The 13,452-nt window shown below is 38.3% G+C and overlaps 1 protein-coding gene across 2 annotated transcripts in view; it reads right to left on the bottom strand.

The window, feature by feature from the left end:
- The window catches only part of LRRC1 (leucine rich repeat containing 1), a 115,230-nt gene that overhangs the window by 19,005 nt on the left and 82,773 nt on the right, over positions 1 to 13,452 (bottom strand). For both annotated transcript variants that reach the window (XM_084622624.1, XM_084622625.1), the window contains exons 5-9: positions 13,147 to 13,203; positions 11,358 to 11,421; positions 10,119 to 10,193; positions 8,123 to 8,267; positions 4,214 to 4,332 (exon numbers count right to left, since the gene is read on the bottom strand). In XM_084622624.1, coding sequence (XP_084478750.1) covers positions 4,214 to 4,332; positions 8,123 to 8,267; positions 10,119 to 10,193; positions 11,358 to 11,421; positions 13,147 to 13,203 — 460 coding nt within the window. The remainder of the gene's footprint in view (positions 1 to 4,213; positions 4,333 to 8,122; positions 8,268 to 10,118; positions 10,194 to 11,357; positions 11,422 to 13,146; positions 13,204 to 13,452) is intronic.

Below are 13,452 nucleotides of genomic sequence, written 5' to 3'. Positions count from 1 at the left end.
ACACTGCCTTGTTGCTAAAAGTCAGGGTGTGTAAACACCCTTTGTCAGCACTTTTGCCAACAAAATACTTCAAGCCCCGCAAGCGGCTTTAGCTTTGTCGGCAGGAGAGTGCTCCTGCCGACAAAGCCACGTTCACACTGCCACTTGCGTGGGCAAAACTTTTGCCTTTTGTGTGTGGGCTTTTTTAAGTACCTGAGAAAGACAAAAGTTGTGTCAACAACTTTGCAGTGTAGACACCCTAAACCTCAGATTTTATTTTCATTCAACACGTGTAGCATTAAATCACTGGCTGAAACAACTGATTAACAAAGCAGGGAGCGACACAAAGAGCAACCACATAGCAGTGGGGCCTGCAATTTGACTCCACCATTATTTATAAAGATATGCACAGCACTAGTTGGCATCAAAGGGGAGCTTTGTCTACACAGGGAGCTATTCCCAATTTAAATTCATGTGTGGATGCTCTACTCTGAAATAAGAGCATCAACACACCAAATTGAATCAGGAAGTTAATTCATTTTAAATTCATGCTCCATCTTATTCCTACACAATGTTCATGTGTAGACAAACCCAAAGTAAAAGCTTCCTACACAACAGGCTCTCCAATTCTCTTATTAGTCATGGAAGACTTTAAAATGAATATGTACGTGAATAAATCTTCCCTTCATGTCAAGTTAGATCCTTCAGCAGTTAGAGGTAAAAGACAAGGGAATCTGTTTAGCTAGATACAGTATAAACTTTGGCTGCCACTTTCAGACATCATCTACTTCCCCTGTTTGAGACTGTAGCGGGGTGGCTACCCTGCTCCTAAAATAGAAGGGGTTAAAAGCAGCCCCGGAGAAGGCTGTGGCTGGGGATGGCTGATTGGGGAAACAGCCGCAGCTGGGCCATGCCCCAATCAGGCCCCAGCTGGCCTGTATAAAAAGGCTGTGAGCCAGAGGCCCAAGGAGTCTCTCTCAGGCTGGGAGAGAGCAGGGCCTGGCTGCCTGCCTGACAGGGTACTGGGAGTGAAGGAGGGCTGGGTAAGGAGCACGTTGAGCGGGGCGCTCCAGGCTGGCAACTCCCCAGGCTGTCGGGCCTGGTCCAAGGCCCATATTGGTACTGGGAGGCAGAGGAAGGCAAAAGGTCCGAACCCCCTTGCCTATGATGAGTGGCCTTTACACTGCAGTCTGCCCCAGGGAGCAGGGGCTTGGTGATGACTGGCAGTAACCCAGACTGAGGCAAGGTGGGGATAGTGGGTTGGGGGTTCCCCAGGAATGGGAGACCCAGAGGTAGAGTGTGGGGATAATGCCAGGGGGCAGAACCCAGAGAAAGGGGCACCGGGGTCTGTGAGGTACATGGGGGCCAGAGCTGTGCGGATCACCGGCCTGCAGAGAACGCTCCATGCTCGAAAGAGCTAATTTCCCAATGACCAGCAGGAGGCGCTGCAGTGGGTCTGCTCCTTTACAGAGGCTCAGTATGAATTCTCATTGGGGACACTGTGGCACGGACAAAGACATTAGGTTACTTCTTGTATTTATACAGGCTCCCGTGCCATCTGCTTCTGGATTACAAGTGCTCAGTTGAGCTCGTTGAGGCAAAACAAAATATCCTCTTGCTATCCAACACACAGAGGATAAACGATTCTTTCTATATCTAAAAGAATCCTGAACTTTTCACTTACCCAAAAAGGTGCAGGCAGGGAAGCAAGCTCCTATTACTATACTCAGGTTATTCCTTGCCGTTCAATAAGCTCTGCTAACTCAACTAAAAGATGTATACAATAGGGCTGTCAAGCAATTAAAAAATTAATAGTGATTAATCAAACTGTTAAACAATAATATAATATCATTTATTTAAATATTTTGGATGTTTTCTACATTTTCAAATATATTGATTTCAATTAGAACACAGAATACAGTGTAAAGTGCTCCCTTTATATTTATTTTTGATTACACGTATTTGGACTGTAAAAAACAAGAGATCTAGTATTTTTCAATTCACCTCATACAAGTACTGTAGTGCAATCTCTTTATCATGAAAGTTGAACTTACAAATGTAGAATTATGTGAAAAAAAAACCTGCATTCAAAAACAAAACAATGTAAAATTTTAGACCATGCAAGTCCAGTCTTACTTCTTGTTCGGCCAATCGCTAAGACAAACAAGTTTGCTTACATTTGCAGGAGATAATGCTGCCTGCTTCTTGTTCACAATGTCACCTGAAAAAGTGAGAACAGGTGTTCTCATGGAACTGTTGCAGCCAGCGTTGTAAGATATTTATGTGCCAGATGCGCTAAAGATTTGTGCTGCATCCACCATTCCAGAGGACATGCGTCCATGCTGATGACTGATTCTACTCCATAACGATCCAAAGCATGTTCATTTTCATCACCTGAGTCAGATGCCATCAGGGGAAGATTGATTTTCTTTTTTGGTGGTTCGGGTACTGTAGTTTCCGCATTGGATTGTTGCTCTTTTAAGACTTCTGAAAGCATGCTCTGCACCCCATCCCTCTCAGATTTTGGAAGGCACTTCAGATTCTTAAACCCTGGGTTGAGTGCTTTGCTATTTTTAGAAATCTCACATTGGTACCTTCTTTGCGTTTTGTGAAATCTGCAGTGAAAGTGTTCTTAAAATAAACAACATGTGCTGGGTTATCATCCGAGACTGCTACAACATGAAATATATGGCAGAATGTGGGTAAAACAGACCATGGGACACACAATTCTCCCCCAAGAAGTTCAGTCACAAATGTAATTAATGCATTATTTTTTTAACGAGTGTCCTCTGGAATGGTGGCCGAAGCATGAAGGGGCATATGAATGTTTAGCATATCTGGCACAGAAATACCTTGCAATGCCAGCTAAAAAAGTGCCATGCAACTGCCTGTTCTCACTTTCTCTTGACACTGTAAATAAGAAGAGGGCAGCATTATCACCTGTAAATGTAAAAAAAAAAGCTTGTTTGTCTTAGCAATTGGCTGAACAAGAAGTAAGAGTGAGTTGACTTGCAGGGTCTAAAATTTTACATCGTTTTGTTTTTGAGTGCAGTTATGTAACAACAACAACAACAAAAAAAATCTACATTTGTAAGCTGCACTTGCCCAACAAAGAGACTGCACTACAGTACTTGTATGAGGTGATTTGCAAAATACTAATGTCTTTTGTTTATCATTTTTACAGTGCAAATATTTATAATAATAAATATACACTTTGATTTCAGTTACAACACAGAATACAATATATATAAAATGTAGAAAAACATCCAAAATATTTAATAAATTTCAACTGGTATTCTATTGTTTAACAGTGTGATTAAAACTGCAATTAATTGTAATTAATTTTTTAAATCGCAATTAATTTTTTTGAGTTAATCGCGTGACTTAACTGAGATTAATTGACAGCCCTAGTATATAATTTTAGATTAAGTCAGCAAATCACAAGTTAAAGTGAAGCTCTACTTCAAAATATGGACCATGTAAAAATGGCACCTTGTTACTCAGCATCATTGCTCTACACCAATTCAGTCATCGGTGCTTACAGTTCATACCATGGTCAAGAACAGAGTAAAAAGACTGAGGCTACTCACATCTGTTATTCTGATAAATAAGTTTTTACTCATTAGTACTGCAGAGCCAAAATAGCTAAAACTGAACAGGGTTCCATTCTGCTTTCTCCATCAATAAAACTGTGAACTAAAATCTAATTGCAGAGCCAAGTTCTGCCTTTAGTTACACCTGGGCAACATGAACAATTGTTGTTGTTGATAATGATTCGCATATTCAAAACAATCTAAATTGATTTTTCGCTCAAAAGTTGAGTCTACAGGTCTTGCCATTAGGTGAAGAAAATCTTTATACTTGTAAAGAGAGCATACCTTCCATAAGAGTCAGTAAAACAAATCTGTAACCCCACAATGCCATTCTCTCATATAATCACTCGCAGAAAAACAGTTATTTAAAAATGAGAACTTTGATTTACCAATTTTATATTATGGAAAGTTCCTCTTGAATGTATTGTCATTTAAATATACAGAATATATTCTATATGGAAACAATATCACGACTGTTGTAACAATCATGCATTTACTTAATGCAAACTCCACTGTATTGTACTTAGCAGTAACTATAATAGGAGGAGAAATAAAATAAAGGCATTACAACCAGAATGAATCAGGGCATAGCAGCAGGCCTAATTACTGTCAGCTATTTGAGCAGTCAAGACTATACTCACCAGCAGCTGGTTTTCTGTTAGAACTAGTTCAGTAAGGCTTTCACAGTCTCCTATTGCTTCTGTCAACTGAACAAGTTTGTTCTGATCAACCTTCAAGATAGACAAGTTCTTTAAATTTCCTATAGATAAAAGAATTGTTAAGTTTGGTGGTTGGCTTCAACTATACCTGCATCAGATGTTCCCTTTAAGATTAACACAGTCATGTTGTTGAAATTATATTATTCCAGAACATCTGCAATATATGTGAATATCTAAATATTAATTTTTTTTTAAAATAACATTTTTAAAATGTTAATTTTGTTATTGCATTACAATTTTTTGTAAAACCAAATGCTACAATGCATTGTTTCCTCAGATAACCTAACTAGTTTTGTAAAGCTACAACAATACTAAATATTCTATAATTCAGAAAACATTTAATGTTTTGGATTGCATTGCTAATGGGGATTGAACACAAACAGTAAGAGCAAAAAAAATAAAGTAAGGAACTCTAAGCATGTTCAACAGCAGACAATGGAGACTATGAAACTGCACATAACCTACAGTTTGAACATTTAAAATAATACAAAATACAGTGCAACTTTTCTTCTGTTGGGAAATTTTGGTGTATTTGACAAGAGTTTTCCAGACTAAAGTTCAATAGCAAAAACAGGATAAGTGTCAGATATAGACAATGAAAGCTCACTTGGAATTAGACATCACAAATGTAAGACAAACAGGGGAATTTTCCAATTTGCAATGGCTGTGTTTTATTGAATATGTAATGCTTATTTCCACTTCGATTTTAGGTGCTGAATTGCCAGCACACTATAGTTCTTCTAGGCAATGATAATAAAATATCCATAAATAAATTTTAACTGTAGGATTGTTATTGGTGAAAGAGGAGCTGAAAATCACATATCGTCCTCCTCAAATAGTGACTCCATAAAACTATGTGAAAAGGAAAAAAAGTTAGTTGTGGGGTGAACTCAAGAACAAATGCTCCCAATAATAAATGCCTTTAAAATCCAAAAAAAACTTTAAAAACTGAAAGGTTTGCTTGGGAGCAAAAGTGTTTTCGGTTATATTTCATGAGTCTGAAGTTTGACGAAGGGGTAACAGTATACTATATCAATGCGTTAAGAAATGGGAAGTCCTTTTAGACAGGGAGTGTGGGATAATCAGGAGTTAAATATTTCACCATCCAAACATGACTGGGGAGATTTGGGGGGGGGGGGGGGAGATCAAGCCATACAATATTTCCTGATAAGCATACAAAAGTGTTTGAAATTTTAAGCCTCTAGTAATCTGTATTCATTAAACACAGATACTAAAAAACAAACAAACAATCTAGTACTTATGAAAACTGAACCCGCATTTAATTTTCTGTGATCAAAACATACTACATTTAGTTAGAATAGGCAGGTCCATGATATGGTGTAGGATGCCCTTCTCTATCCTTATCATTGTGCTGGACTACTATACGAACATGCTAGTTTTATACAAAACACAATTATAATCCCAAACATTAGGTTACCAGATCCTTCGTTATATAATGAATTCTCTATGAATATATAAGATTTCATGTGATTTCCTTTTTTGCTTTGTTTCCTTCCACTGTGTGCTCTTATGATATTTAACGTAAAATTTTCAAGCATTTGCCTCACCTAACTTATTCTTAGTGATTTTAGCAGGTAACTGAAATCACATGATAAAGGCTCCCAAGGAGGTTACACCGGTAAACGCTGCAGTTTCATATCCTGTGTGCATATTTACTGAAGAGGGCTAAGACCGAAAGGCATAGAAGGAAAGTTCGAACAACCCCATCTGTTGATATCAGTACATGACTTGTAGCCTGAACTCTGCACATCAGCCTCAATGTCACCAAGTGGCACCAAATAGGAATTTTTTTTTTTTTTGCATTCTACTTTTTTTAAAAAGCTGACAAAAATTACCACATAAATGCCAGACTATTATTACTGTTAGTTTGTTCTAGCAATACAAACTAGAAGTAGTAATACTAACAGTAAACAGCCGTCGTTTGAGGTAGCACACCCAAAAGCCCCAAATAGGACCATGGCCAAATACACTAGGTGCTGTACAAACACTAGTTAGTCTCATACTGGCCTGGTCAACAAAGATAGACAGATGCAATAACTGATAAGGTCAGAATTCAAAGAAAATCATTCTGGGAGATGAGTTCAAGCCCTGTCACTGTCAAAGAGCTCTGTACCAGAATCACTGTAGTTCAGGACACAGATAGCTAGTATAAGCACTAAGTGCCACTCTGCTTCTTGGCGAAAGGACCACATCTTCCTCCAGGTCAGTGGTATCTAACCTTTTCAGCTGAAGAGCCAAACATTACTTTTAAAAAGGTCAGTGAGCCACAACTGACACTACAGGCAGACTCTGTCCTGTTCTGGTCCCTTTGTGCTATGTACGATGGAGACCTCTGCCAGCTGAGGAAAGTTTGAGCATTTCCCAGGCTGCTCTAACTTGTTCTGGAGACAGAGAACCTGTGAGTCATCACTGGGTGCCAAGTTAAGTTTTCTTCCTTCTACCCTCTCCTGAGCTGCCCTGAATGGCTGTGCTAGGCTCGGCAGCATCAGTCAAGCTCCATTCCTGTTCTTCGTAGGGTTCTAACAACCCAACAGGGAAGCAGATAATGGAACTGCCAGAGTTACTCTCCTCCCTCCCCTCAGATGCAAAAGGCAGCCAGGGGTGGAGCTGCTGTGGTTTAAAAACCACACAAAATGTTTTTTTAAAGACCTATGCTCCATGAATTTTACTAAATTTACTAAATGTACTACATGTGATGTGCTACAAAATAGAATTTACAGATTATAAAACCTCCAATGAATCAACTTGTACACCGGAGTGTGATAGAGCAAGTTCCTGCAGTATCTTTGGGAGATCTTACTGTATTAAGTTTATGTATCATTGTAGGCCAAGGATTCCATGAATTCCATGGGGGAGGGTGACCAAAGCTCCTGCAAGAACTAACAATGGGGGGTGATTAGGCAAATTCACTCAGGCTGCAACACTTCCAGAGAGGTGTCACCACCTGGAGAGGCTCCCATGTACTAGTTCAAATAGGATTCTCCAGAGAGCAGCAAAGAAAGGACTTCTGGATAAACTGAGTTTAAAATAACTGAGTGTCTTATTTCTGATCCATTCCAACCAACAGACAGACCTAATCCTTCCCTGGATGGGTTGGAAGGATTTGGGCCTACTGAGGTCCCATATTACTGATGGGTGACCTCTGGAAAGTTGTTAGCATGCGTATAAGGAACTTTTATTGATTTTTAGAGGTTTTCTCTGTAATGTTTTCATGTTAAGAATAAATGTGCATGCTTAGAAAGGGCCGTGTGGTAACTTGACTGCTCGCAACTATAGCTGTTTATAGCACTTGAAGAGAAAGATGGCGGCCTGTTTAGGTAGTCTGGCTTTCTGGGGTTATCACAATGTACGCAGAGAACTGTGCAGCCTCAAAACACTCAGTCAAGAGTAAGAAAGATCCGTGTCTCTAACCAAGAGAAATGACAACTGAGGAGCCGGGAGCCTTGAGTGGGTGCCATTGGTGGACCCCATGCAGAGGGAGCATGGGGCAGTTGCCCTGAACTGTGACACTCAACCCTCTGGTGCTGATGGTAATGTATCACATACGATGTACTGTCTCATACTCTGCTCAGCAAGTTGTTAATAAATTTAGGCAGCCTAAATGGTGAGGCATAAATTCCATAGTAGAAATAAAAATATTCAAAGTGCAAAATTAGCAGGACTGTGTGTATAATTAGACTTTGTTTACAAAAATTGGGATAGGCTCATCTCTTACATAGGCAGAAATTGCAAAAGATATTCAGGACACATACGCTTGCTATTTAGACCAGATCCAATAGTTGTCTATTATGTTTACTTTATACTACTTACCAATACCATCAGGTAGCACCTCAAGTAAATTCTGAGAAACGAGCAAATCTGTTAAGGAAGTCAGACCATTGATCTCTTCAGGAAGTCTTTCCAATTTATTTTCAGAGACATCCAAACATAGCAGGTTTTTCAGATTTCCTATTTCCTACAACACATTTCACAAAACAAAAAAATCCAAAATCATGTCCAAACTTGCAATACCAAGTCACTGACAGTTTCCTACCACATTTAAATTCCATGAAGAACTCAGAAGGAGGACCTCTTTTCTAAATGCTGGAAGATGACCACTTTCATTTTGTGTGATATTACAAATGACAACAGCAGCTTCTTATGATAAAAATATTGATTAGCACAGGCTAGGTAATTTAGACAAAACGTTTCCATCTCAAACATTGTGTACATAATAGGAACCACAAGCAAGCAATATAAGTGAAACATAAGCCAAAACAGTCTTTTTCTTGAGGAAATACTCAATGTAGTTGTTTCTTAGAGTTACAGAACTGAAATCCCAAGTACAAAGTCTGTCTCTCCCAAGTAACTCAAGGCAAATTATGATCAGCCCCTCTTGGCTGATATTTCAACATACCATAACTATCAGTATCTAGGGATTTCATATCTTTTTCCTCCCTTTGCAACAAATGGAGAAATACAAATCAGAAGTGCTGCACTAGCAAGCTTATAAAGCTATGAAATTATACTGAGGTCCTCAGCTATTGTTACCAATTACTTAGTTTTGACAATGATATAGTTTATCTAAAGATCTGATTGGGAAAAATTGACACCTCTTATTTTTATATTTTTCAGTACACCCTCACTCTGAGTATACACCTACACACATTCTGTCACAGCTGACTTTAATCATCAAAACATTCAGCACTGCTGTACCAACACAGCTGAAAATAAAGATAAAAAATAGAACAGCAACCTTAATATTTCATATATAGACTTTTACAGAGTAGCAACAAGATCACTGAAAATCTGAAGACTGATCACGTTAGATAGCAAAGATTTTTCTCTCTATTTTCTAATATTTGAACAACTAATTACATAAAGTAAGTTGCTCATAAAAGGCTTTTTCTTAGGATTTTTCCATTGGACATGAACAAAACCCACTAATTATTGCTAAAAATGGCTGCTAAACTTCAGATGTCCACAGAAAGCCTGATATAGCAGAGTCTAATTGGATCCTCTTACAAGTTCTTACTGTAGCTAGTCTAAATGACTGAAAAAGGCATACACTAAGTTCAGTTGCAATCACTATTATTTTTGCATTGATTTTCAGCATGCAAGATTTCCACACCACCCACAGTGGACTCAGCATATAGAATACCAGTGAAATGGCCTGATTTTTTGGCTTGAATCTTAAAAAAAAAAAAAAAAAAAAAAAAAGCTGTTCTTAATGCACTAAGGACAGGGAAGCTTACTAGATTACAGAAATACCTTAGCTGTTAAGGCCCCTCATCCTGCAACTGAAGTCAATGGGTTATTTGCTTGCATGTATCCAGTTGCAGGACTGGGGTCTCAAAATTCTATTTATGGAGGAAATTTTATTATCCTATATCCTCTGTACACTGTATTTTAAACAGCAGAAGAAAGCTACAGAAGAGGACAGTTCACACACAACTTTGATTAGTTGCATTTTGACAAGTGTGAAGAGTGAGGATCAGTTGAACTGAATACTGGTCCCCTGATCCCTGGGCCATGAACACTACAGACAGAATAATCCATTTCTGGAAAGGGGAAATGTCCTGTCATTCATCACATAAATACTCTGAAGCCTATCAGCCATGTTTGGTGCATATGACAAAGGCATCATGCCCAACCTTCTAAAGCTGAGGGGCAGAAATCCTAAAGATACTCGCTGAACTTTTCAAAAAAGCTTATAAACTTCAAAGTTTAAAAACATATCCCCCAAAAAAGGAAGTTTGATATTTGTAGTTTAGCCGCAAAAAATTTTTTCTTCACACATACTTTTTTCACGAGAACACTACTTTACCTGAGGTATTTCAGCTAACTGGTTTCCATCCAGCCAGAGGTCTTTAAGACTGAAAAGTGCACCAATTGTTTCTGGCTGCAAAATGTAAACAAAAACAAAAGAGCAAAAGGTAGTTAGAGTAATACAGAAACAAGCAGTGCATGCAACAGAAGAAAAACTGGTTGCCCAGGAGACCAAACACACTGATTTTAGTACTATTACTATGTTGTAATGCTAGTTCTGATTTAGAAAATGTGACTACGTATGACCATAAGTTATCTGTATTCATTATATATTCTGGTAAGTATCCAACAGGTGATTTATGTTTTTGACTAAGACTATGTTAGTCTAACAAAGGGGACTCCACATTCTCAGACAGTTTTTAAACACCCTTACATGCAGAGGAGAGACAGGTATTAGGCTAGCAACTACAACCCATTAGACAGAATCAGAAAAAAAATGTATATTCAAGTGACCATACAGGGTCCTCTTTCTTGTTTTGCTTACCTAAAGAATTAAACTCCAAGTTATAGCTCCCAAAACAACTCTAACCCATCCCCTTCCCACCCCCCCCCATATACACACACAAAATACTATATATTATTGTCATATCTGAATGCCATAAGAATATACGGGAGAACACAGTATACCACAAGTGCGTAATTAGAGTTGTTGGTGGAACCATAATTGTAACATTAATATAATTTTAGTGTTTAGCGTAATCACTAAAATATGCTTTAAAAAGAGCGAAGTGTAAGCATTTGTGTTTCTGCACAAGAGCCTTATTTCATATTTTAACACCCAAATGAGACGTCCGTTCAATCTTGAAATAAAAAAAAGGTAAGTACTGGGGCACAACTGAGGAACAGAGAAAACAATCTGTGCCCCTTGCTTTGTTTCTGCAGAGAGATCTGTGGGGATCCTTCCTTTTTTGCAGAAAAATAATTCTACCACAAATTAATAACATATGGTGAAGTGCCAGACTACAGATCACATCATTTTAATAGCTATAGCAATAGTTAGGATAGGGTCATAAAAGTATCAAGGTACATCAGCTGAACTTATTGTTTTGTATTGTACGATGATCGCAAGAAATAGGTAACATGATGGCAGCATGTCACTGCCAATTTTTCATTTATACGTATAGAAATGTTCCAGAAGTGTCACTGCTTCCAGTGTGCAACATTTCTGTTCTGGATATTTTAGTTCCACATGAAACAGCAACATTTTCAATGACATATTCCACTGATAATATCTTACCAAGTTATAAAGTTCATTGTTTCCTAAATCCAGTTCTTCTAGTCTCTGCAGGTGGGTGAGTGATCTGTAAGCAGAGAAAGAACCCCATTAGGCTAGAACCCCTAGATCCCATCAGAACCCCTAGATACTTGAATGAGCTCTTTCCACTGTATAGCCAAACGTCCTTCTAGAAAAGGATTTTATTGGGCATAGATTATGTACATTAACATGATACTGAAGAGTACTGGGTTTGTCAGTATAATGTTGTGCCTCTCAAGCATAAAATACATTATAACTGATAAGATCATAGCCCACTATGCTAATCACCAGTCTTAGCCATGGTCAATACCACAATTTAGAATAAGTTGAAAACCTCCACAAAATGGAGCCAAACAATTTATGCCTGGATGAAAACTTCTTTACATTACCCTGCATTGTTCATGTTAAATGGTTTATAAAGATGTAGGTCAAGATTTAACAAGTCCCTCATGTGCCTACTCACCAAGAGCAAATAAAGATTTTTTTCCCTGATGAATGTCTTAACTCATTAGCTTGTACAGAATTTCACTTGAATTAAAAAAAAACATTTGAGCATTTATGGCTTTAAAAGAAGCCTTCTGAATGTGAACAAACAGAACTTTCCTGACACTTCAGAACAGACCCCTCCTCTGGAGCTTCTGCTTACCTTTCCCCATGCTGCCTCAGCATGAAGACAAGACTGGCCAGTTTCACTACTGCTAGTCAGAACTCTGAGCAGCAGTAAGACTATCCATTTATAAACAGTTTTACTCTGATGCTGCATGGAAAAACTATCTATTCATACTAACTATTCTATAGTTCATTGTGGCATTTGAAGCGCCATGAGGCTCATGAGAGTTACGAACAGCAGCAACTGGGGAACTACTGGATATATCCGCAAGAGAGGAAGTTTCAAAAGAGGATGATACAGGAGGAGAGTATCCCCTGATAGTAGCAGCCAGGAAGCTAAGAGAAGAGACTCTTTACTCCCTTAGTCCATCAGCAGTGAGGAGACTCTGGGGTACTGGGAAGAAAGAAGGGAAAAATCTTCTTCTTCCAGTAGCCAAAAGGGAGAAAGGAGTTCAAAAAAACAGTCAGATGTCCAAGCAGGGGCCGTCAAAAAAAAGACTTGACTCCCTGTACCTGGTGCAGACACAGCACCCCAATAAAAATCCTAGGACCTTCTTTCTTTCACTGAAGTAGTGGGGTTGAATTATATATTGCAAGGGGATGCCAGACGCTCTCATCTCCAGGTTTGCAAGGTTTCTGTAAATTACTCAGCCTCTCATGTAATTGCTTATTTACAATGTTTTTTTAAAAAATGTAAAGCTCCACACAGGTTTAATAGAGCTCACACAGTGAATGTTAAAAGTTTTGAACATGAGATCTACCTTCATTTACGTAATAATTAATATTGGTCATGTAATGATTAAAGCTTCCACCTCTTTAATAATTTGGCATTCGTTTACAGTATTTAGCTATTCAGTATATTCTGCACATTTCTATTACACAGATATATTACACAGGTAAAACTGATTTGCACACAGCCTTCAGACTCCTGTTCCTAACCAGTTATGAACTAAGTTCCTGAGGCAACTTGCTATTTATGAAGGGAAAGCTACAGCCCGTAACTCTTCATTCATTACGCAGGAGACTGAAAACACCTTGTATTCATCCACAAATTACATGAGGGCCAGAGAAAATATTAACTTCAGACTTTTTTTTTCCCCCCCCGAGGATGGGCATATATTAAAGCACACACGACCACAGACACACATGCAATGGAACTTACTCAGGTAAGTATGTCAGAAGATTCTCTCTTAGTTCCAAGGAAGCCAGGTTAAAAAGGCTAAAAATAGAAATGATAATTTTTGAAGTCATCTTAAGATATTTTCTTTAATAGTTTCAGTAACTAAGGAAAAAGGAAGCTTTATACAGTGTATTCCAGTGATCTCTAATGGAAGTCATCCACCAATAATTTCTTTTTTAAAATCTCCTCACACTTCATTTCACATGATTGCTTGATAGACTAAAGAGAACTTTTAAAAATTAGTTTTTTGTTTGTTTAAAAACAGTTCAAGGAAGGAAGGAATCAACA

This window comes from Lepidochelys olivacea, assembly GCF_965140295.1.
Source record: "Lepidochelys olivacea isolate rLepOli2 genome assembly, chromosome: 3".
Taxonomy (NCBI): domain Eukaryota; kingdom Metazoa; phylum Chordata; order Testudines; family Cheloniidae; genus Lepidochelys; species Lepidochelys olivacea.
This window is presented reverse-complemented; position numbering and strand designations above follow the sequence as displayed.